Below are 26,687 nucleotides of genomic sequence, written 5' to 3'. Positions count from 1 at the left end.
ATAAAATACATGTAAAATGGCGCAATTGTGTTAATTGTGTTTCTCTCTCTGCATTCAGTGTGCGCAGGATGGGCTGGTTGTATTTCTTCCTTGGAATGCATCAGCTCTGTGCCCTGTAGAAAAAATGATAGACTTTTAGACAAATTTGAGAATAAAAGGTCTAATTGAAAAGCTGGAGAAGCAAATGAAAAGACTGATCTTATATGTGGAAAAGGATTTATGAACGTGAAATATACTGTATCCTGTGAGTACACTGAAGCAAGATCTTAGGCCTGACGCTTTGAGGAAAAGAGGAAAGCCACAGAGAGGAAAGTAGCCTGTAGCCACAGGTGGCGATGGTATTTTAAAACAAAACATAAGGTAGTCATTTGGTTTCTCAAATGTAGTTCTGATTTCTTTGTCCTGAATCTGCATGTGAAGCAAATGGACCCATAGCCTCCTTCATCCCAGCTGAACCATTTGCTTCACTGTCAGTGAAGGGGATAGAGTCAGTGGTAGGGATAAGTAATCCAGATAAAAAGTTTAGCATGGCCGTATCTCTGTCATCCTGTTTTCCCCTTTCCTTTTTCCGATTCTTTAAACCAGAAATTCTGATTTTATCAACTTTAGAAATGAAATAGTATTGATTGGCTCCCTTCTCAAAAGGTGAAGAATGGTCTCCTTTTTCTTGTGATTTTCTGGAGTTTTCATCTTAGCTTATTAGTTACACGTATTTCAACTGTATGTGTTAAGTGAAATAAGCTAGTCACAGATAAACTTTGCATATTCTTATTTGTAGGAACTAAAAAAATTAAAACAATTGAATGTATGGAGATAAAGAATAGAAGGATAGTTATGAGAGGTTAGGAAGGTGGGTTGGTTAATGGGTACAAAAATATAGTTAAATAGAATGAGTAAGATCTAGTGTTCGGTAGCACAACAGGGTGAATTTATTGCACATTTTATAATAAAAGTATAATTGGATTATTAGATTGTTTGTAACACAAAGAAAGGATAAGTGCTTGAGGTGATACATACCACATTTACCCTGATGTGACTATTACATATCACATGCCTGCATCAAAATAGCCCATATACACCATGAATATATACACCTACTATGTACCCACAAAAATTAAAAATATTAAAAGTGGCTTGTTTTTGTTATTGCAGGTAAACAAAGGCTTGATTGGCTGTAGAATTTTTGAATCATTCCATATTCTGACAAAATCTTGAAATTTATTTCTTCATCTTATTTGTTGGGGTGAGGTTAATGGCTGTGTCCAGCCCATTTTTTCTTTCATTATGATTTGATTTATTTTCCCCATTTGATTTTTTTATGGGATTTCTTTTAACTTTTAAAGCTTATTAACTTAAACCTGTTTTTCAGTTATCATTTACTTCATAGTTTTCCTGGAATTTTTAATCATGGTAAAATACACATAACATAAAATTTACCCTCTTAACCATTTAAGTGTGTAGTTCAGTAGTGTTAAGTGTATTCAGACTGTTGTGCAACCAATCTTCAGAACTCTTTTCATCTTGTAAAACTGAAACTCCATACCCATTACACAGCAATTTCTCACTCATCCTTCTCCCCCAGTCCCTGGCAAGTACTACTGTACTTTGTCTCTATTAATTTGACTACTCTGTTAGCTATCTGATATATGTGGAGTATTTGTCCTTTTTGACTGGCTTATTTCACTTAGCATAATGTCTTCAGGGTTCATCCACGTCATAGCATATGCCAGAATATCCTTTTGAAGGCTGGATGATAATCCATTGTATGTATATACCAATTTAGTTTATGTCTGTTCATCTGTTGTTGAAAACTTGGGTTGCTTCTACCTCTTGGCTCTTGTAGATAATGCTACTTCGAACATGGGTATACAAATATCTCTTTGAAAAATCATTTTCAATTATTTTGGATATATACCCAGAGGTGGGATTGCTAAATCATATGGTAATTCTATTTTTAATTTTTTGAGGAACCTCTATACTGTTTTCCACACTGACTGTACCATTTTTGGTCCCACTGGCAGTGCTGAAGGGTTCCAGTTTGTCTGCATTCTTGCTAATACTTCTTTTCTTATTTTGATAATGGCTATCTTAATGGTGTCAGATGTTATCTTACTATTTTGATTTGCATTTGCATTTTGCTGATGATTAGTGATGTTGAACATCTCTTCATGTTTGGTGGGGTGTGTGTGTGTGTGTATACATTTTTGTAGAAGTGTCTACTCAAGTCTTTTGCCCAATTTTTAAGTTGCTTGTTGTTTTTGATTTTGAGTTGTAGGAGTTAGGAAAGTTTACTTTTATCACTAAGTAACTTCTGTTCCACTTATTTTTCTCAAGTGTGCCGATTATGTTAAATCTTTGTGTTCTGTAATTTATATCTATAATTTCTTTTTAAATTTTTGTTTTTTTATGTTTTATTATTATACTTTAAGTTCTGGAGTACATGTGCACAACATGCAGGTTTGTTACATAGGTATACATGTGCCATGTTTGTTTGCTGCACATATCAACTCGTCATTTACATTAGGTATTTCTCCTAATGCTATACCTCCCCCAGTCCACCGTCGGATAGGCCCCAGTGTGTGATGTTCCCCTCCCTGTGTACATGTGTTCTCATTGTTCAACTGCCACTTATGGGTGAGAATATGTGGTGTTTGGTTTTCTCTTCTTATATTACTTTGCTGAGAGTGATGGTTTCCAGTTTCATCCATGTCCCTGCAAAGGGCATGAACTCATCCTTTTTTATGGCTGCATAGTATTCCATGGTGTGTACGTACCACATTTTCTTTATCCAGTCTATCATTGATGGGCATTTGGGTTGGTTTCAAGGCTTTGCTATTGTGAACAGTGCTGCAATAAACATATGTGTGCATGTGTCTTTATAGTAGAATGATTTATAATCTTTTGGGTATATACCCAATAATGGGATTGCTGGGTCAAATGGTATTTCTAGTTCTAGATCCTTGAGGAGTCGCCACACTGTCTTCCACAATGTGGAATTTACACTCCTACCAACAGCGTAAAAGCATTCCTATTTCCCCACATCCTCTCCAGCATCTGTTGTTTCCCGACTTTTTAATACTCGCCATTCTAACTGGCGCAAGATGGTGTCTCATTGTGTTTTTGATTTGCATTTATCTAATGACCAGCGATGATGAACATTTTTTCGTAAGTTTGTTGGCTACATAAATGTCTTCTTTTGAGAAGTGTCTGTTCATATCCTTTGCCCACTTTTTGATGAGGTTGTTTTCTTCTTGTAAATTTGTTTAAGTTCTTTTTAGATTCTGTATGTCCATAATTTCTAATCAATCTAGTAAATTCCATTATTGTAAGCACATGTACTTTTTCCCAAGCCAGACTTCCATGGCACCGACTCGGTTTTCTGCAGTGGCACTTCTGTCTTTTGTAGTTTTAAATTTTTAGTTTCTGCAATGATATTATTATTATTTTTTAATTTTCCTAAAAAATTTAAAAATCAAACTTGTAAATTTTTATAATTTAAAAATATATAGGTAGATTCTTTATTTGGCAAACAATTCTAGCTATCACTTTTACCATGTTCACTATATTGTTCACAGTATCATAAGTATTACTGCAGGTATCTTAGGTATATTAATCAATTCAATTCTTACAGTTATACGTGGCAGCCTTACTATTATCATATCCATTTTACAGAGGAGAAACTGAGACAAGGAGACATGACATAACCTGCCCAAGGTCACACTGGCAAGACAAGGATTTGAACCTAGGCAGTTGGATTCCCTAGCGTACTGTACTTGTAACTACTATGCAGCACTGCCTGTCTCTCTTCCTCCTTTTCTTAAAAAAAAAAAAAAAAGAAAGAAAAGAAATGTATGTGCTTTATTTGAATTCTGACTCAACCAACCAAACTGTTAAAAGTTATAAGAAAATTAGGGGATTGTGAAATTACTGAATATTTGATGATATCAAGTACCTATGGTTAATTTTTTAAGTGTGGTGATGGTAAGGTAGTTTCCTTATACAAGAGTTCTTTTAAGGACAAAACAACTAAATTGGTTTACATAAAGTTATTTACAACATATATTTTATGCTGAGCTATTTGCAGAAGAAATTAAAAGATGCTTGGGATTTGTTCCTCTATATTATCTTTTAATATATTCATTTTAATTGACATACAGTTGTACATATTTATGGGATACAGTGTGATATTTTGATACATGCATACAATGTGTAATGATCAAATTAAGGTAATTAACATATCTATCACCTCAAACCTTCATCATTTCTTTATATGGGTAACAGTCAAAGTCCTTTCTTCTAGCTATTTGAAAAAATACAATAAATTGTTATTTGCTATAAGTCACTCTTCAGATCTATAGAACACTAGAAGTTATTCTTGCTATCTAAGTGTAACTTTGTATATCCGTTAACCAAACTCTTCCTATCCCTCCCTGTTCCCTAGGCTTCGTAGTATCTAGTAAGCACTATCCTACTCTCTACTTCTGTGAGATAAACTTTTTTAGCTCCCTCATAGGAGTGGGAACATTGCAGTATTTATCTTTCTGTGCCTGACTTCGCTTAACATACAGTCCTCAAGGCTCATCCCTGTTGCTGCAAATGACAGGATGTATGTAATTTAAAGTGTTAAGTAGCTCTGAGGCTTGCCAGGAAAGAGGAGTCCTTGCTCCCTTCCTACAATTTTACCTTCCCCACAGCTATCACTGTCAGTTGTTTTAGCAGCCTCATTTGATACTTGCATTGAATCTGTAAGATTTTTTTTTTTTACTTCTTTTTGAAAATTTTTAAAATTGTGAATATGTTTTCAAATATATACTTTGTGGAATTCTAAGATTTTTATTTCTTTTTGTCTTCCTAGTTTTGAATATTTATAGATGTACCATGTGCAAAGTGTACCATTCACATACTCCCATCCAGAACCTCCTTGTCTTAGTATAGTTTGGTCAAAATTTTGACTAGGCCATTATTCAGTGTTAATAGGATGATGACCTTGTTAATGCCTTTCATATCTGAGCCATGTAGAATTCTATGAATCCTTTTCCTCTTCTGCAAATTTTTTGTTCTATTTAAACTAATTGTTCTTTTGATGTTTGCTTAGTTTTCTATGGGCTTTTTGCTCATTCAGTCCTAAACGCTCTTGGTTATCCAAATCTCCTCTTGATAATACTACTTCTTGAGTCTTCTCGCGTATCACCCAAGGATTTCCCTTCACAATTATGTCAGGAGTTCCTTTTTTCCCCACTCCTGTATCGGACTCCTGTTTCCTGTATCACATGCCTGTCTTTTTCCTAGTTTCCTCCCTGCTTTGCAGAAGAACATCTGCCAATAGAGTTCTAGCTTGTAAACTGCCTTTCTCATTGCTTCATTGTATTCTAGCTTTCAGGGTTGCTGTTGAAAAGTCCAAAGACTTTCTGATTCCTAATCCTTTGCTTATGAGCTTCCCTACCTGCTTTCTGATATTTTATAGGAGCTTTTTAATATCCTTACAGTTAAAAAAATACAACTCATAATGACAGATACTGTGTTTAATGTGGGCACATTGAAATCAAATGAAATGGGCAGGTAGGCACTCAGTGAGCCCTCACAGTCTGCACAATTATAACCTTACATTTTAGGAAATATTTTGAGTTAGTCATTTGACTTCACTCCCACCCCCATTTCCTTTACTCTTTTATTCTGGAATTCTATTTGGCTATTAGACCTTCTGGACTCATTTTGTAGCCTTCTCACTTTTACTGTTCTAGTCTCCTTTACTTTTTTTTTTAAACTCTACATTTTGGGCACATTCCTTAAAGTTATATTCCAGTCTGTCTACTGAATTTTTTTTGAAATTCTTAAAAATTGACATATAAAATTATATGTATTTATCATGTACAACATGATGTTTGGAAATATATATATATAGTGGAATGAATTAACAAATGCATTACTTCACATAGTCTTCATTTTTTTGTGGTAAGAACAGTTAACATCCACTGCCTTGGCATTTTCCAAGAACACCATGTATCATCATTATCTATAGTCACCATCCTACACGATATATCTGACCTTATTCCTCCTAACTGCAGTAGATCTGACCTTATGCCTCCTGTCTAACTGTAAATATGTATCCTTTGATCAACATCTTCCCAACTTCCTCTCTCCACAACCACCCCAGCCTTTGGTAACTACCACTTTGCTCTGTACTTCTGTGAGAATAACTTTTTTAGAATTTTGAATTACCAATTTTTAAGCATCCTGTTTTTGTTTGAATAAGTGCAATATATTATTCTTGATGTTACTGTTGTTAAACCTATTCATCTGCTCAGATTCCAGAGAGAAAAATCGTTCAGCCTCAGGCCTTAGATGGTGTAAGATTGGCTTCAGATGCTATTTAGCTCTGATATAGGGAAGAGATAATAAGAAACAAGACAAGCTTCAGCTCTGGCCTGCCTGTATCTCATCTTGTCCCTCCAGGTTTGGGGTTCAGGAATTTTTTCTATTTTGTTTCTATCAAACCATAGGGCTCTCTGAAGAATGATACACAGTCTGAAAAATTTCCCCATTTTATCTAAATTGTTGTTCATCTGTAATAGTTTTCTAAAGTTTTGAGAATAAATGTGTCCTTTCCTGGTTTCAGCATTGATGGTTTCTTCTTTCCTCCTTTATTGCTTTTTGTTCATCTATTCTGTTTTGGGGATGAAGGCTTTAAAATCTTTACCCATGTAGCTTCCCCCAACCACCTCTAAAAGTCTATTTTATCTTTTGCATCACTAATTTTATTTTTTGCTTTTTAAAAATATTCTACTTTCTGCTTCATTGGTTGCTTTTATTCAAGTTCATAATTCAGATTTTCTTTTCTGGTTAACACACACTCTCTTCTGGTCTCACGTTTCTTTCTATGACTACCTGCTCTATGTGCAAAGATTCTGCTATGTCCCCTAGAATTTTAAGAACATGAGCTAGAAATTTTCTGTTAATAGAGTTTTCTCTTTTATGTAGTATACCTATTTCTTAAGTAAATATTTGCTCTGATTCTAGAATCTTCCCCTTTTTTGAACCATAATGTGTTCTATTTGCTTGGTGGATTTAGATTTTTCTCCTTTGCTTATCCTTAGGGAAGTCAATGCATATTCAGTATCGGGTATTGCCCTGTCTCCCTCCCTCCCTCCCTCCCTCCCTCCCTCCCTCCCTCCCTCCCTTCCTTCCTTCCTTCCTTCCTTCCTTCCTTCTCTTTTTGTTTTAAAAATTTACTTTAAGTTCCGGGATACATGTGCAGAACATGCAGGTTTGTTACACAGATATACATGTGCCATGGTGGTTTGCTGCATCTATCAACTCATCATCTAGGTTTTAAGCCCCGCATGCGTTAGCAACCCTGTGTTCTTTCAAGAAACTTGGATGAGTCACTGTTTGACTCAAGTCCAGACAAAGGAAAAAGGTTACGTTTGTAGTAGATTAATTTACCAATTATGAATTCATATTCCTGTGAGGCCTGGGAAAAGTGCCAGCATCAGTTCCAGAAGTAATCACAGGGAAGTTTGCCTCAAACCAGAAACTTTCTTTTAGGTATTTGGTGTGGCACTCAGTAATTAGCAAGGTCATTGTCACTTGGCATGGCTGCCATTGCCAGGAGCCAGCTGGGAGTGTCTTTTTCCCATGTGTTTTCCGTGGTAGTCATCATAGCCACCTGTCAACCAGAAGTAAATGCAGCCAGAGGTTACTTGCTTGGCTGGCCTCTGAAACCAGGAACCCTTTTAAAGGAGTTAGTGTATTCTAAATGTACCCCGAGTCTCCCTGGGCTTCAGTGCCCCCATCCCACTGAACTAGGGGTATCATTATGGGTTTAGTGGATTCTCATTTGCTTATTTTCTGGTCGTGCAGTTGCAGTTTCACATGAAGAGGATATCATGTTTTAGTCCTTTTGTCAACCTCCCATGTTGATTCTTTCAAGTATATATTTCTGGATGTTTAAGATCTATCTCTAGTTTCCAGGGCTGATTCAGGATATTTCCTGTCTTATAATCAGCTGGTCATTTCTTTGGTAATCTGGCACAAAAAAATATGCTTATAGCTTTCTTATTTGGAAATTGTATTTTATACATGAGATTTGAATTGTAGGGGGGATGTTGAGGTAATTTAGACCCAGTGATTGTAAAGGAATGGATGAATGATCCAATAAATAAATAGATGACAAAGCTCATCTTTTGCAAGTGAGAGGCATTAGAGGTAATTTTACGGTTTTGAGAAGAGAAATATAGATGAGAAGAGATGCCTAGGAGAATAGAAAATGGAGACAACTAGGAAAGAAGAGAAGGGGCAACAGTAATGCTCCAAGGGCAGTTGGAGAGCCTGATGTCAGCTGGGCAAACCCACATTGCTTCATGGTTTTCTGTGGCTAGAACACAATTTTGAAGCTCAAGCAAAGGAAATGGAGAGTTAGGTTGATGGCAGGCTGGAAGAGTTGCAGCACAGGTATCAAAGTACTTGGAAGAGTTCAGAGGGGTGTATTTCTTAGTCTCACTCTGTTGCCCAGGTTGGAGTGCAGTGGTGTGATCTTGGCTCACTGCAACTTCTGCCTCCTGGGTTCAAGCAGTTCTCTGCCTCAGCCTCCTGAGCAGCTGGCATTACAGGTGCCTGCCACCATGCCTGGCTAATTTTCTTTTTCTTTTTGTTTTTCTTTTTTGTATTTTCAGTAGAGATGGGGTTTCACTATCTTGGCCAGGCTGGTCTTGAACTCCTGACCTCATAATCCACCCGCCTTGGCTTCTCAAAGTGCTAAGATTACAGATGTGAGCCACCACGCCCTGCCCGGGGTGTATTTCCTTAAAAATTATTGTGCAACTCTCTAGTTGACAGTCTGGGGCTCTGGTAAGGCGGGGGTTTGTCTGTCAAAGTGAACCAGCTTACTCAGCTAGATACTGCATGGCATGATTACTTAGGGTGATGTCTTTTTTGTCTCTAGTTCCCCCATGATATGTGCAGTTTCGTAAATAAGTTGAGAAGCAAATAGATTTCATAATATAATTTTAAGACTTCACTCCCAAAAGAAAACTGATTTGTACCTTTGAAGTTAAATGTCATTTAGCCCTTGTATTTGGCAAAGTAACCATACGCTATTTTATAAAGCATTCTCGTAATGTGTGAATAGGTTCAACAAAATTAGACATGTCTCATGTTTTAGGAGAAGGCAGTTAATTTTCTGTCTTATTTTCTTCTTGAAAATGTGAAACTAACCATCTGTCATGTTTATTAGACGTCTCAAGGAAATGAAACATCCAAATGAGGGTCACATGATTAAAATTTTATATAGATGAGAGGAGCACAAGGTTCTCTGTCTCAGGGTCACTCTGCAAGTCATCTGACTTTCATCCTACTTTCTCCATTTTTTATCTGACATTTTTGCTTAAAGATTCCACATGCTTTCCATCTCTTTTTAATCTTTGATCACTTGGAGTATTGGCCTGTGGAAAGAGTATGAATCTTAGCGTAGGCCCTGATTCATACCTCAGCTCTTTCAGTTCCTGACTGTGTGACTGGGGGTATGTTGCACAATCTCACAATACCTTTCAAAGCCTCAGATGTCTCCCTTGTAAAATAATTGAATAGTATCTGCCTCAAACTCTAGGGTAAATTACTGCTCCAAAGCTCAGCATCCAGTGGCCTTTCATTAAATCCCAGTCTCCCATCTTTCCCTCTGCTGTTGTTAGTAATAACGCCATATGACATATTTGTTTGGTGGATCTCATCCATTTCTATATCGCTTTCCTTACTATAAGCTAGCTGCCTCTATTTACCTTTCAGGCAACTCTCTATATTCTGAATATTGAATATATTTTAAGGTTCTGTTGCTTAATGACATAGCTTGGTGAAATATTAGACCTGAGCATATAGTATGCATCCTTAAGAATGGAATCTTGTGTGCTTGATTTTTTGCTTTATAGTTATATTATTGATATATTCATTTATGTCACATAGAACAAGATAATGTGAATTATAAATACATAAGAGGGAGAAAGGAAAAATGAAAGTAGGAGTGGGCAAAAAATAATGCCAGGAATAAGTTCAGTATAAAACAGTGCACCTTGGGGTTCCTGTAATTTTCTTGGGTAAGTTCGGCACTCTAGCAGTCATCTTGAAAAAAGAAAGGTCCTGTATACATATACTCTTCTCCTGGGTTGTTTATTTACTTTCACAGTGTGATAAACAAGTCTTATTTGTCCTATAACTGGGACTAAGGAGATCATCAGTATTGTCACAGGGCAGCTGTAGAATTTGCTGTTGAATGTCATGACAAGATAGCTTGATAACTTTACTACTTATTTGTCAATGAAAATAATTGCTCGAATGGGAGAAGAAAATAGGAAGGCTCTATAGTTCTAAGCAGCTAGAACCTAAAGTGATTGAAACTGTAGTATGAAGGATACTGCACAAAAATGTAGCAATTAAAAATTTAAGCTTATAAAAGTTGCTGTCAAACCTAGATTATTTCTTAGAAAGGCAGCACTTCTGAGCCTCTCATTTGCCCAGTATTCCTGAGCTAATATAGGGTAGCACCATGGGATTCGGGGGACAAAGGACTTGGCTTAAATGTCTAACTGCACAGTTCCTAGGATACAAGATTTGGATCTTGTGACCTCTGGTTCATTACTTTTACTATTATGAAAAGTATCATTTCCCAATAGTTTAAAAAGTGTTCAGGTAGCCGGGCGCGGTGGCTCACGCCTGTAATCCCAGTGCTTTGGGAGGCCGAGGCCGGTGGATCACCTGAGGTCAGGAGTTCGAGACCAGCCTCAACATGGAGAAACCCCATCTCCACTAAAAACAAACAAACAAAATTAGCTGGGCGTGGTGCTGCTTGCCTGTAATTCCAGCTACTCGGGAGGCTGAGGCAGGAAAACTGCTTGAATCTGGGAGGCGGAGGTTGCTGTGAGCTGAGATCGGGCCATTGTACTCCAGCCTGGGCAACAAGAGCGAAACTCCGTCTCAAAAAAAAAAAAAAAAAAAAAGAGAAAAAAGGTGTTCAGGTATCATCTTGCATGCTGGTGAAGCTAGAAAGTGTATTTACTGGCAAAACCTCCTTAAAGGCAAGGTTGGCTTAGCCTTACTTCTTGTGCCCACAGTTCCCTATTGATGCTCAATAACTCTTTTTTTTTTTAGATGGAGTCTCACTCTGTTGCCCAGGCGGGAGTGCAGTGGCATGATCTCGGCTCACTGCAACCTCCGCCTTCTGGGTTTAAATTTTTAGTAGAGATGGGGTTTCACCATGTTGGTCAGGCTGGTCTCAAACTCCTGACCTCTAATGATCTGCTCCCATTGGCCTCCCAAAGTTTTGAGATTACAGGCGTGAGCTGCTGTGCCCAGCCAATAACGTCTTTGAATAAAAGAAGAGATATTGTTAGGAGGTATGAAAATCACCAGAAAATGAAAATGTTTCTTAAAAATGAAAGAATTTTTTAAAATTCTTTTCTTAAAATGAAAAATTTTTTTCTTCTGGGCTAAATTGCAATGTGGAAAGAGTCACATCAGCCTTTGGACAGAACTAGGGCCGTGATTTAGTGTGGGGAAGTTAGCATCTGTCTGAGTTTTCCTAATGAACATGTGAGTAAGAGAAGATTTGGTTATACTTTGTGCTTATTTAGCATCCTCTCTTTGAGGATGTCAAAAGGATTTTAGAAATGTTCTCTTTCTCATACAGGTGGACGTCTGATTTATGAAGCTCCCCATCCACCTATCTGAGTACCTGACTTCTCAGGACTGACTCCTACAGCATCAGGTATCTTGCCTTTCTTTAGTCTTAAAAGCGGTGACTAAGTTCCTTGAGTAAATATAGGCAGGGAACACATTCACTTTGTTATGTTTCATATAGGCCTGGGAATTGGAGTTACTGCGGTAGTCCTGGTCCTACCATTAAATGTGTGACTCTAGTCCCTTTTCTTCTCTAAGCCTCAATTTTTTCTTCTGCAAATAGGTGGGGTTGGACTGGGGGTGATATCTAATTACTTGATGGTATTATGGTAGTCCACCCTTATCCGAAGTTTCACTTTCCATGGTTTCAGTTACCTGCAGTCAAACTTGGTCTAAAAATATTAAATGAAAATTTTCAGAAATAAACAATTCACAAGTTGTAAATTGCACTCCGTTCTGAATAGTGTGGGTGAAATCTCATACTGTCCATGTGATTCTTCCCTTTGTCCTGCGTCTCCACACTGTGCATGCTACCTGCACATTAGTCACTTAGTAACTGTCTCTGTTATTTACAGGGTTGGGTACTATTCACAGTTTCTATTTTTTAAAGATGGAGTCTCGCTCTGTTGCCCAGGCTGGAGTGCAGTGCTGCCATCTTGGCTCACTGCAACCTCCACCTCCCAGATTCAAGCAATTCTCCTGCCTCAGCCTCCTGAGTAGGTAGGATTACAGGCACGTGCCACCATGCCCGGCTAGTTTTTGTATTTTTAGTAGAGATGGGGTTTTGCCATGTTGGCCAGGCTGGTCTCAAACTCCTGACCTCAGGTAATCCTTCCCTCTCGGCTTCCCAAAGAGCTGAGATTATAGGCTTGAGCTACCACGCCTAACCCACTATCCACAGTTTCAAGTATCCACTGGGGGGTTTAGAATCCACTCCTCAGATAAGTGGGGGTGGTTACTGCATTCCCTTTGCCCTCTATGTAAGCCCTCAGCTCTCCACTATGGATTATTCAATTCCTTTATTATTTAATGGCAGGATGACTTTTCCCCCCGACTCACCCTCCCCAGCTCTGCAGCTTGAAACTGTCTTCCCAAAACATCTACCTGGCATGTTGGATTCAAACCTATGAAAATTCCTCAACTTAAGAGTATTTGGACAGATAGCACAGAAGTCATGGCTTTTAGACTTTAGCTTTTCCCTACAGGCTTTCTGTTTGCATTAAGCTAGTATTTGAAACTTGACTCTAGGGATTCTTACCTCCTTTGGCCAATGGTACTTCACACCCATATGCTAGTCCTTTTATGCTAAATGTGAGTTTTCCTGTTGTTTTCCAGATACACAGCTTCTCCTAGCATGACCTCGATCTGATCAGCAAACAAGAACATTAGTCTCCCGTAGTTCTGGGGCCTGTTCACTGTCTACAACCACAGAGCTGTCATGGCTGCCATCTCTACTTCCATCCCTGTAATTTCACAGCCCCAGGTAAGGGCTTCAAACTAGCAGAGGTCTGACGTAATTATAAGTTTGTCAAATATTTAAACTGGGTTTCAGGAAGTGTGTTTGACTCTAGGGATCATGCTTATCTCTCTCGCTATCATTTGGTGCGTATTTAAATAATGGTGCTTTTGTGAGTGAGGTGCCATTTAATTCAGGAAGCAGCTGGAACAATGAACAAGTGATTTTAGTGAACTGGCCTCTGTTCATAGGAGGCCTTGGTTTTCAGTGCTTAGGATGCCCGACTGTCACTATAGGCATCACACTCTAAATCAAAATAAGTCAGTAGTAAACCCTGCTGCTTTTCCTGTCTTGGCTTTTTTTGTGGGCCGGGGGTTGGAGTGGGGTTTAATGAAATACATCAGAATGAATTTAACTTTAACAAGTTTTTTGAGGGCTGTCTTGTCGTCCTTCTCCTATACTTCCTCTTTTGCCTTGACCTGTTCTAGGAACTTTGAAAACAAAATGCAATTCCAGGAACTTCTGAACAGTAATCGTATGAATTATTTTTTTCTGTCCAGTGAAGAGCAGTAATACGGCAGGGACATGGTCTTTGTTCGGATGATTTTACAGCCTGATTTAATCAAGCATTCACTGGACTCTTTCAGATTCAGCAGGCAGCAGGGTACAATGTAGAAACAGACTTTGGAGTCATAAGGCCACAGTTCACATCCCTGCTCCTCTGATTGCGGGATAAAGAGCCTTAGTCATGCCAACCTCTCTCTGCTTCAGATCTCTCTCATGTAATCGTTCCTCACATGATGGTTACATGGATTAAATGATGGTTTATATACATGAGGCATACAGAGGTGCTGAGGAAGTGTAGTTTCCCATTTACTCTTCATTTATCTTCTTTCTATAGTGTGACCTCTCTCATTCATGACAATCATTTTTTGGCCAACTTTATTTTTATTTATTTATTTTTTTGAGAGGGAGCCTTGCTCTGGTGCCCAGGCTGCAGTGCAGTGGTGTGATCTTGGCTCACTGCATCCTCCACCTCCTGGTTTCAAGCAATTCTCCTGTCTCAGCTTCTTGAGTCGCCTGCCACCAAGCCCAGCTAATTTTTGTATTTTAGTAGAGATGGGGTTTCACCATGTTGGTCAGGCTGGTCTTGAACTCTTGACTTCAAATGATCCACCTCCTTGGCCTCCCAAAGTGCTGCGATTACAGGCCTGAGCCACTGTGCCCAGCCTCAGGTAACTTTGAAGAAAAAAAGCATACTTTCAAGAAAGAGCCATATTGATTGAAATTTGAGCTTGATACAGAACGTTATTCCACACTGTTTTTTTCAGTATGATTTTGCAGGCTCTTCAATTTTGTATGTATTTTAATAGGGGTTTGCGTATTTGTGAGAGAGGGAGAGAAGAAGGAGAGGGAAAAAGGAGAACAAGGGGTATTTTTCCTTCATATAGTATAGTGTTTTCTCCTCAGCGCCATTTGGGATGTCATCATTGTTATCCACCTTGGGATTTTATCTTATGAATAAAGCCCTTTATTCATATCATATGAATACAGAATAAAGTACCAAGGCCTTCAGTATTATTTTCCAGAATGTTTAGTGTTACCATCGTCATATGCATTTCTCTTTCTGGTAAGTGGACCATTGTTCTTTCAACACTTCATTTACTTTGGGTGTTTGGTTTCCCTTATCTTCAGTAGACTTTTTTGGTATCCGAGAGACTTGGAGAATGGGCAAAGAGATTTAGTGCCTGTTACCTGAGGTCACCATTTCAAAGTCCACAGAAGCTGTTCCCATGTAATGACTCTTCTTAGTCCTTTTGTGAAGTGAGTTAGGCTAGTGCAGGTTTTCTAGACAAGGCATTTCCACATCCTGGTGTTGCTGCTGTCATCTGTCAGCATTTCCAATAGCTTCTTCTTACCTATAAATCTTCTCTGTTACACAAGCTCCTATCAGCTGGTGAGGAACAGAAATACCTCTAAATGACTCATTTAATTAAAATGTTTGACACTGCTCAAAGGAGAAAGAGGTTCTATTTCATACAATTACTGGGGGAAATGTGTACTCTTGTAAATTCTCTGTGGGAAAGTAAGTTGGGACAGTCACTCTGGAGGGTAATTCAACAGTATCTATTCAAATTATACATTTCTGCACATGCCCTGCTGCTGCCTTGGAATCTACATTAGAAAAACACTCACACATGAGCCCAAGGAGTGTATAAAGATATTCATTGAAGCATTGGTTGCAAACCAAGAAATACAAAAGTTTGTGAATATCCAATAGTAGGAAGACTTAATGAATTCAGGAATGTGGACATGATTGAAATACTATTCAGTCATTTCATTTCTTTTTTCTTTCTTTTCCTTCTTTTTTTTTTTTTTTTTTTTTTTGAGACAGAGTCTTGCTCTATTTCCCAGGCTAGAGTGTAGTGGTGCAGTCTTGGCTCACTGCAACCTCCGCCTTCTGGGTTCCAGCGTTTCTCCTGCCTCAGCCTCCTGAGTAGCTGGGATTACAGGCATGTGCCTCCACGCCCGGTTAATTTTTGTATTTTTAGTAGGGATGGGGTTTCACCGTGTTGTCCAGGCTGGTCTCAACTCCTGACCTCAGGCGATCTGCCCGTCTCGGCCTCCCAAAGTTCTGGGACTATAGCCGTGAGCCACCACACCCGACCACTATTCAGTGGTTTTAAAATGAGGATATCTACACAGCTATATATTACTCCAAGATATCGTATGGAAGAAAAAGAAAGCAAGATGCAAAATAGTACTTATGGGGAGATACCATTAAAATTCTAAAACAAGACTGTGTATTTTTAGGGACAAATATATGGTACATTAATGGAAATGGATAATGAAAGTCCTAGAACATACATTCTTAACATAGTGATATTGCCCCAAGAGGACAAAAATTGGGTTTTGGGAGATGAAAAAAATTCCTCCAAAGCTTATACCTCTATCCAACAAAATCTTATTCCTTAGTGTTTAGTTTTTTCTCATTACAGAAAATTTAAATATAATTAATTTTTCTCCTTAAGGATCACTAATGAGAAAAAAATGTGGCCAAGAAACACTGGTTTCTTGAGGGAGAAACATAAGCTCACCAGTCACCCTGCTTTGATTTACTAATTACCTGAGCCTGAGGGGAAGGTATCCACCCTCTTAGTGCCCCTATTTCCTTACCCACAGAATGAGCCTGGTAATAATGAAGCCAACCCGATAGGGTTATTTTAAGGAGGAAATGAAATAATTTCTATAAAACTCAGAATAGTGCCTGGGACATATTCTGGGCACATATTGCCCAGTGTGTGTTAGCAAGCATTGTTATTATTGTTCAGCAAGCCTTGTGGCAGGCCTGGGGAATACAAGAATAAGTAAGATAAATAAGTTTTGCTCTGCCAGAGTTTAGAGATAAGTGGGAGATATACAGATAAAACAAAAAGTTACAAGGTTTTGTCACCAATGCAGGAATGCACAAATACAGGAAGTATGGGTGCTCTGGGAGGAAAGTGGAGAACCCGGAAAAGATTTAGAGGATCAGGGAAGACTTCCTGAAGGAAGACCACTAGGCTGAGAACAAATGAATATAAGTTATCTTGGTAAAAGAGAAGAAAAAGCATGGGTGACTGTCAAGTGTCCCAAGGTGGTGTGTGTGTGTGTGTGTGTGTGTGTGTGTGTGTGTGTGTGAGAGAGAGAGAGAGAGAGAGAGAGCAAAGCATTTAGAATTCTGTTTTGGATGGTTGCACTACAGTGGGGCGTGAGATTGTAAACAGTGATGTCCCTAGAGCCACCTATACCAACTCACAGAGGCAGATTGTTAAATTTTCAGGAATTTTGTGAGCCAGTTGACTTCATGCTAGCTTCTTGAAATCAGCCATATGAAATAGTTACACTGCAGAAATTGGCAAATGCTGGAATTAGCATAAATAGGTTAGGTTATAAAATTGGAGATTTTACAAGGCCTTTCAAACCATATTAACAAATTTAACATTGATCTTAAAGAAGTCTGTGTTAGCTTAATGGTCCCAGCCTTTGAAATAGACTTGGGTTCAAGTCCTGACTTTCGATAATTGTTTTATTGAGCAAGTCTGTTAATTAACTTTAACCAGGGTAGTTCCATTATTCTCACTGTATTTTGGGAATAGTGGCAGCCTCTGATGGTTGGAGAACTAAGCCCACGGGGAAGGAGCCAGCTATACACTCGGGCATTAGGTCATAGAGATAGATAGCTTCTTCTGGAGAGATGCAGACCATTGGGTCACTTGGTTCCCAGGATCCTTTGGCCAGTGATGGGCCTCCTAATTATATGTCAATTCCTCACATGTAATTTGTACAGTCAAATTTAGTTCAAGGCTCACTTGCCCTTGCCCTTGCCCTGAAAATTCTACTGATGTCTTCTCCTTTATTATCAGTTTTGCCCATGTTCAAAGAAGGTAAAAATAATTTAGATATAGCATCTTCTTAGGCAAAGCATAATAAGCAGCTCACTCAGTCACCTTAGCCTGGTATTGTTTGGCACATCAACTTGCATTCTTTTCCAGTGAATTCAGGGACTTTGTAAAGATAAATCCACATTCAAGTGTGAAAGGCCCGAAAATCCTTTTCTAAGGCCAAAACAACAATTTTTTTAAAAAAGCTTTTGGTTTTGTTTGTTACTCTATTCATTTAGTAACAAAGAGCATTTTTCTAATCAAGGCTTCCTAATACTACATATAAACTAATTAATATGGACAAATAGCTTGTGATTGTTTCAAACAATAATAGGGAAGAAAGCTTGCATTGTCATGCCTGCTGGGATTGCTGTTTAGTTAGTTGAAAGATATGCCTTGTGCTTTGAAGTGGGGCAAGTTCGTATTCTCTGCTTTACCCCGCCTTGACTCTGAGATAGATTTTTATTTTCTCATGCTGAGAGAGCACCTAGCTCTTACAAAGCTAGGTGATGAATACTAAGACGAAACTGGACTAGCGGCAGCAAGAAGATTCTGTGTTTGTAGCCGATTTGTAATTCTGCTGGTCCAGACACAGAAAAAGAGTTTTCTTATTCAAAGGAAACTCCTGGGATGTATTTGCAGACAGGAACCTGTTTATCATTAGGCTGAGTTAATGTGTTCATGTCCTGTGGATATTGGGGGCATGGGGATGGGGTAGTAAACCAAACAAACTTGCAGCTCTCCAGAGCCATTTTCTATTTCTAGCACTGTGTTAGGCACATTACCCTGTGCTTGATCAGGTTACTGTGGATAGAATTTGGATTAAAAGTTTCATTTTCGTTTTTCATGAAAGAGTCAATAGTTCAGTACCAGAGTGAGCAGTTTGGCTTCTCACAAACCTAGGATTATATTAGAGACCAGAATAGGTATCTGAGAACCTCAAAGGTATTCAGGTCTCACACCTGTGATTCTGGTAAGGAAAGATTCTTCTATATCAGTATTTTTCAAGGTGTATCGTGCTGTCTCTCATTTGTTATGTGACCATTTTGTTATTTTTAAATTTTAATTTTTATATTTATTTGAATTTAAATTATTTTATTTTAAAATATTTTACTTTAAGTTCCGGGGTACATGTGCAGAATGTGCAGTTTTGTTACATAGGTATACATGTGCCATGGTAGTTTGCTGTACTGCTGTACTGTCAACCCATCATCTAGGTTGGGGTTTTTTTTGAGATGGAGTCTCACTGTGCTGCCCAGGCTGGAGTGCAATGGTGCGATCTTGGCTCACAACAACCTCTGCCTCCCAGGTTCAAGTGATTCTCCTGCCTCAGCCTCCTGAGTAGCTGGGACTACAGGCGTGTGCCACTATGCCTTGCTAATTTTTGTCTTTTTAGTAGAGATGGGGTTTCACTATGTTGGCCAGGCTGGTCTTGACTTCCTGACCTCATGATCTGCCCTCCTTGACCCCCAAAGTGCTGAGATTACAGGTGTGAGCCACCATGCCCAGCCCATCATCTAGGTTTTATGCCTGCATACAATAGGTATTTGTCCTAATGCTCTCCCTCCTCTCTTCCCCCACCCCCAGACAGGTCCTGGTGTGTGATGTTCCCCTCCCTGTGTCCATGTGTTCTCATTGTTCAACTCCCACTTATGAGTGAGAATATGTGTTATTTGGTATTCTGTTCCTGTCTTAGTATGCTGAGAATGATGTTTTCCAGCTTCATTCATGTCCCTACAAAAGATGTGAACTCATCCTTTTTTATGGCTGCATAGTATTCCATGGTGTATATGTGCCATGTCTTCTTTACGCAGTCTATCGTTGATGGGCATCTGGGTTAGTTCCAAGTCTTTGCTGTTGTAAATAGTGCTACAATAAACATGTGTGTGCATGTGTCTTCATAGTAGAAATGATTTATAATCTTTTGGGTATATACCCAGTAATGGGATTGCTGGGTCAAATGGTATTTCTGGTTCTAGATCCTTGAGGAATCACCACATTGTCTTCCACAATGGTTGAACTAATTTACACTGCCACCAACAGTGTAAAGGTGTTCCCATTTCTCCACATCCTCTCCAGCATCTGTTGTTTCCTGACTTTTTAATAATCGCCATTCTAACTGGTGTGAGATGGTATCTCATTGTGGTTTTGATTTGCATTTCTCTTATGACCGGGAATAATGAGCTTTTTTTCATATGTTTGTTGGCCACATAAATGTCTTCTTTTGAGAAATATCTGTTCATATCTTTCAACCGCATTTTGATGGTTTTTTTTTTTCTCTTAAATTTGTTTAAGTTCCTTGTAGATTCTGGATATTAGACCTTTGTCAGATGAATAGATTGTTGGCCACATAAATGTCTTCTTTTGAGAAGTATCTGTTCATATCCTTCACCCACATTTTGATGGTTTTTTTTTTTCTTAAATTTGTTTAAGTTCCTTGTAGATTCTGGATATTAGACCTTTGTCAGATGGATAGATTGCAAATTTTTTCTCCCATTCTGTAGGTTGCCTGTTCACAACCATTTTGGTTTTAAGCCAAGAACATAAAGGTATTTTGATCCCTCCAAGTGATTTCCTGTAGCTTTCATTGAAGATGTGAATTTGGGTAGATTTTCAATGTCTTAGTTGAGAGATTGTTCCTCCAGTTCTCATTCTGTTCTGATAAAAGGTGATTGAGGCTGGACGTGGTGGCTCACGGCTATAATCCCAGCACTTTGGGAGGTCAAGACCGGTGGATCACCTGAGATCAGAAGTTTGAGACCAGCCTGGCCAATGTGAAACCCCGTCTCTACAGAAAATACAAAAATCAGCCGGGTGTGGTGGTGTGCACCTGTAATCTCAGCTACTCGGGAGGCTGAGACAGGAGAATTGCTTGAACCCAGGAGGCAAAGGTTGCAGTTAGCCAAGATTGTGCCACTGTACTGCAGCCTGGGTGAAACAGTGAGATTCTGTCTCAAAAAACAACAAAAAATAAAATGCAAAAAAACATGATTGGTGTCTGCTCGTTGTCTTTTGGAAGACACTTTTTTTTTTTGGACATCCTTACCAATAGGTTCTCTCAACAAAATATGTATTTTCAAAATCTGTGTTTTAGAAGGTTTTATTTCTGATATTAGAAAGTGGATTTTTTTTTAATCAAAGCAACGGAATTTCACATTAAGTGGGTTGCTTTTTTTTGAGGCTGAAAGATTTGTTTTTTTTAATAGAACTTTGTACTATGGCAGTTTTCAGACATTCACAAAAATAAAAATAGCAATGAATCTCAATATAGCCAACACCTAGATTCAGTAATAACATTTTGACATACTTGCTTCACTTGCTCCTGTTTTTGGGGATGAAGTATTTCAGAATCTCTACCATTGTCATCTTTTAAAAAGTCCCCTTATGTTAATATGCATATCTAAAAAATAATTTGCTTAAATAACCACACTGCCATCATCACACTTAGCAAAAGTACAAACAACTCCCTAATATCACTTGATTCTCAATTGATATTCAGGTTTCTTCAGTTGCTTTTCTAAAATGTGTTTTTGTAGTTGGTGGGTTATTTTTATTTTTTAAAAACATTGATTAGATCAGTTTACTCTTTTGCATAAAATGATTCAATGACTCTTAAGGTTTAAAAAGGCAATTCCACTTCCTCTCTTTATTTTCTAAGTGGGAAAATAGATTAAAATTATAACCAGAATATTTCACAACTGAAGAATACAAAAATGAGACAAACAGAAGACTCCAGAGTAAGGGAATTAATACAATGTTTGCAATTATTAAATTATGAGTTTCTGAAGTAAGGGATTACAGATTATATTGATAGTGCTTTCTTTCAAACTAAAATGTGAACAATTAATTGCATTATGAAGTATGTTTCCAGTGCCACACAATAATTTCATCTAACATGGAATTGGGAAAAGGTAATGCATGGGCGTAGACCCAGGTGGATTTTGGTTCAAATCTAGACTGTTATACACCATAGCTAGGGGATCTTCAATACATAGGTCTTTTTCAGCTTTATTTTTTAAAATCTCTAGAATTCAAATAACATACACTGTAGTCACAAGTTTAAATGGCAGAAATAACTGCTAAGTGCTTTGTAGAGTATCAGCCTTTTAATAGATACCTGACATATGTTAGTTCTTTCCCTTTTCCCCATGATTATTCTATAAGTTCTTTACAGGGAGAAAGGGGGAACCACTACATATGGTCTGTGTATGTGGTATGCCAGAAGACCCATCAAAGGAAGGCAACGTTGGATAAACACTCTATGGAAAACTCCCATGTATTGCCAGAAATAAATGCATCTGGAGATAAACATTGAGACTTCTGACTTCATCTTGAACCATGTTTCTATTAGAAGTTAAATTTGTTTCCATATTGCAATTTAAATTCATCTTGTGCCTCCTTTTGTGTTTATAAACTCAGATAAGGTTTGAAAAGAGATATTATTTTGGAATCTGAAAGCCCATTTTGAATTTTCTATTCATAAAATGAAATTGTACAGGGGCACCTGGGGTAAACCACGTATAACACCTTTCATGTTTGTTTATTTTTCTTTCTAATACATCCTTTTTAATTGGTTTAGTCTTTAATGGTTAATGGAGCTACTCCTTTATCCTTCAAAGTGGGTCTGGCTTATTCCCACTTCTTGCCCATTAGGAAACTGCCCGATCTTTTCATACCCCTGGATTCTCCAGTCATCTTTCTTTGAACGTTTGTTGCAGCTTTGCTGTGACTACACACTAAGGTGGGACAATGGCCTGCTGTTTTTTTCCATTTGAGGAAATCGTAATTATAGAGCCCAGGGAATTTCTGTCTTTTAATATCTGTACCTTGCCTTAATAAGACTGTCACTAAAAAATATCAACCTTTCCCTGCTGTGTGATAATATTAATACTGCCATTTGGTAATTGTATAACATCACTTAAGAGCTGCCCTTAAGTTAAACTTATCCCATTTCATACCTGATTGTGTTAGACAGGCTCAGGCCAGGAGAAAAGTAAAAAATACTTGCTTCTCAGCATCAGAGAATATGTTTATCAGAGGGCCATGGAACATATTAGTTTCTGAAAGCATAACTTGGAAATAAAGCAACTTTCAATGATTCAGACAGCCTTTAATAGCAGGAATTCCAATCTTGCAGGAAAAAGAGTAGGGTGTGTGTGTTGGTGAACTAGGTGGCTGATTTCAAAGTCAGAATGTCCAGCAGGTGATAGCAAAACATTTGCACTTAGATGGTTTTCCACCACCAAGCACAGGGAGGTTTTGGAGTGGATCAGGTGTAGGCCCCAATTCTCAGAGCTTTGCATACTTAGAACTCTGTTTAGTATTACCTTAATTGTGGTTGATCAGGTTACTGAAGTAACCTAGTAAAGACAATGGAGGAGAAGACCCCGGAAGCAGCCCAACTCAGTGGCACAGGTCATAGTGCAGGGCTCACCTCTGACATGCTGGATTGTGTAGAGATGACTGATGGGAACTTAAGAATGAGCCGTCATGGTCAGATGTAAATCCCACTATGTAAGATAGGTCAAGATGGAGAGACTCAGCCATAGATCATTCCACTGTGTCATTCAAAACTAGCTGGAAAACTAGGGCAACATTGAAGTTGCAGAGGGAAATTCAATGCTATGGCAGTGGAGAAAGAAAAGGCAGAAGAAACAAGGTGGCAAATGATTGTGAGGATTATAGTAATCAGTTACACCATGGTATTTTACTCTTTCGAATGATGTATCACGAATATACATGATATGGTTTGACTGTGTTCCCACCCAAATCTTATCCTGAATCGTAGCTCCCATAATCCTTATGTTGTGGGAGGGACCTGGCAGGAGGTAATTGAATCATGGGGGTGGATTTTTCCCGTGCTGTTCTCATGATAGTAAATAAGTCTCATAAGATCTGATGGTTTTATAAAGGGCAGTTCCCCAGCACACACTCTCTTGCCTGCAGTTGTGTAAGATGTGGCTTTGCTCCTCCTCACCTTCTGCCATGATTGTGAGGCCTTCTCAGACATGTGGAACTGTGAGTCCATTAAACCTCTTTTTCTTTCTTTCTTTTCTTTTCTTTTTTTTTTTTTTGAGATGGAGTCTCGCTCTGTCACCCAGGCTGGAGTACAGTGGCACGATCACAGCTCACTGCAAACTCTGCCTCCCGGGTTCAAGTGATTCTCCTGCCTTAGCCTCCCAAGTAGCTGGGACTACAAGTGTGTGCCACTATACCTGGCAAATTTTTGTATTTTTAGTAGAGACGTGGTTTCACCATGTTGGTCAGGCTGGTCTTGAACTCCTGACCTCAGGTGATCCATCTGCCTCAGCCTCCCAAAGTGCTGAGATTACAGGTGTGAGCCACTGCACCCGGCCCTAAACCTCTTTTTCTTTATAAGTTACCCAGTGTTGGGTATTTCTTTATAGCAGTATGAAAATGGACTAATACATTTACTCATAGGAGTCTTAGGAGCACATTTGGCTTTTTTTTTTTTCCCCTTAAAATGGTTATAAATGAATTGATCTCAGTATCTAAACTATTAAATGCTGTTTTTTAAAAATTGTATAAGTTTATTGCTGTCTCTTAACTCGTCACAGAAAAAGATAGTTTATAGAGATAAGCTGTTTCATAATTAATAAAAGGACAATAATGGAAGATAGTAGAAGATAATAAAAACTAAAATAGATGCAAAATTCCATTTTTAAAATTGAAATGGAATAAGTTTATAAGGAAATATATTGTTATTAGCCTTTCAGCAAAATGAGCTAATGGAAATAATTTTTCATTTTTGTCAGGATGAATTATTATATTGTTTTGACCTGTCAGTTCAAGTAAGGCTGCATTTTAGAGCTGGCATTTGGTTTATGAAGGTTCAAGTCTTCTGGGTTGCCTGATTAAAAGTTTCAGGAGAATAGATGTCACAGAAATAGAGTTCTCAATGCTCAACATATAAATAAGGTGATCTTTTCCTCTTTGTTTTATGGATGAGTAAACTAACATCCCCTCCCGTTTCTTCCTCTCCCTCTTAATGGCTCAGACTGAATTCAATTTCTTTCTTTCCTTTTTTTTTTTTTAAAAAAAAAAAAATGAAGCAAAATGAAATGCACACAGGGAGTTATAATGCAATAACATAGCTATTACCAAGCTTTGTAAAATGTTAACATTTTGATGTAATTTCTTCAAGATCTTTTGGGACTTAATACATAAAACAATTCAGTAATTACAGATAAAGTTGGAGCCCTTTTACTCTTTCCTAATTCCATTAGCCTCCTCTTTGCCCAGGCCGTTACTTGATACTTATCATCTCTCTGCATGTGTTTGTGAATGTATACGTATGTGAGAAAAACATAAAACGCACATAGCAGGCTTCTGCAGGTTTATTTATAGATACATAATGTTTGTACATGTTTACAAGGTACATGTGATATTTTATTACACACAGAATGTGTAATGATCAAGTCAGGCTATTCATCACCTCATGTACTCATTATTTCTGTTGAGATGTGTTGGTAACACAACCATGTGTTCCCATCCATATCAGTGTGTAGGGAACATTTTAAGTTCTCTCTTCTAGCTATTTGGAAATATACCATACATTTTCATTAACTATAGTCACCCTACTGTGCTATCGAATGTTAGAACTTACCCCTTCTATCTAACTGTATACTTTTTGTACCCATTAACTAACTCCTCTTTATCTTTACCTCCCCATTACCCTTCCCAGCCTCTGGTAACCACCATTCTATTCACTATCCATCAGATCAATTTTTTTTAGTCCTATGTTCATAGACCCCATGCCTGGGATATTTGTTGTTCTGTGTCTGGCTTATTTCGCTTAATATAATGACTGCCTCCCTCACCCTCTGCCCACACTCCATTCATATTGCTGCAACTGACATGATTTCATTCTTTTTTATGACCAGATAGTATCCCACTGTGTATATATACCACATTTTCTTTATCCATTCATTAATTGATAGGCACTTAGGTTGAATCTGTGTCTCTGCTGTTTTAAATAGTGCTGTGGTAACACATGAATGTAGGTATCCCTTTGATATACTGATATCTTTTTCCTCTTCTTTTTTTTTTTTTTTCTTGTTTTTTTGAGATAGGGTCTCACTCTGTCACCCAGGCTGGAGTGCAGTGTTGTGATCTCAGCTCAACTGCAACCTCCATCATCCAGGCTCAAGTGATCCTCCCACCTCAGCCTCCCAAGTAGCTAGGACCACCGGTGTGTACCACCACACTTGGCTAATTTTTTTGTATTTTTGGTAGAGACGGGGTTTCACCATGTTGCCCAGACTGGTCTTGAACTCCTAAGCTCAAGCAATTTGGCTGCCTCAGCCCCCTAAAGTGCTGGGATGATGCCCTCCTTCCCTTCCTCTTTTCCTTCCTTCCTTCTTACCTTCTCTTTCTTTTTTCTCTTTTCTGATAAGTAGCCAGTAGGGGGATACCTAGATCATATGGAATTTCTGGTTTTAGTGTTTTTTGTTTTTTAATAGTGGCTGTACTAATTTACATTCCCACCAACAGTGTATAAGATTTCCCTTTTCTCTGCATCCTTGCCAGCATTTGTTGTTTTTTTATCTTTTTAGTAATAGCCATTCTGGCTGGCATAAGGTATCTCATTGTGGTTTTGATTTGCATTTCCCTGATGATTAGGAAAGTTAAGCATTTTTTTTTCATATACCTACTGGCCATTGGTGTGTCTTCTTATGAGAAAGTGTATTCATATCCTTTGCCCACTTTTTAATGAGATTATTTGCTTTTATTATTATTTTTTAACTCTTGACTTGTTTGAGTTCCTTCCTTGTATACTCTGGATATTAGTACCTTGTCAGATGAACAGTTAGAGAATATTTTCTCCCCATTCAACCAGTTGCCTCTTCATTCTATTGATTGTTTTAAAACATTTACTTTAAAATAGTCCTTTTTGCCTGTTTTTGATTTTATTTGTGCTTTTGAGTTCTTAGCTGTAAAATATTTGCCTAGATCAATGCCCTGAAGTGTTTCCCAGTGTTTTATTTTAGTAATTTTATAGTTTGCAGTCTTAATAAAGTCTTTATCTTGAGTTGATTTTTATATATGGTGAGACATAGGGGTCCAGTTCTATTCTTCTGCATGAGGATATCCAGTTTTCCCAGCACCACTTACTGAAGAGG

General features: G+C 38.2%; 1 protein-coding gene across 3 annotated transcripts in view; it reads left to right on the top strand.

The window, feature by feature from the left end:
• The window catches only part of LPAR1 (lysophosphatidic acid receptor 1), a 186,400-nt gene that overhangs the window by 55,609 nt on the left and 104,104 nt on the right, over positions 1-26,687 (top strand). For all 3 annotated transcript variants that reach the window (XM_010365565.2, XM_030920225.1, XM_030920226.1), the window contains exons 2-3: positions 11,675-11,752; positions 13,000-13,147. In XM_010365565.2, coding sequence (XP_010363867.1) covers positions 13,103-13,147 — 45 coding nt within the window. In that variant the 5' untranslated portion in view covers positions 11,675-11,752; positions 13,000-13,102. The remainder of the gene's footprint in view (positions 1-11,674; positions 11,753-12,999; positions 13,148-26,687) is intronic.

Source organism: Rhinopithecus roxellana, chromosome 16 (assembly GCF_007565055.1).
Source record: "Rhinopithecus roxellana isolate Shanxi Qingling chromosome 16, ASM756505v1, whole genome shotgun sequence".
NCBI lineage: Eukaryota > Metazoa > Chordata > Mammalia > Primates > Cercopithecidae > Rhinopithecus > Rhinopithecus roxellana.
The sequence above is the reverse complement of the archived record's forward strand: the minus strand, read 5'-3'. Positions and strand labels throughout refer to the sequence as shown.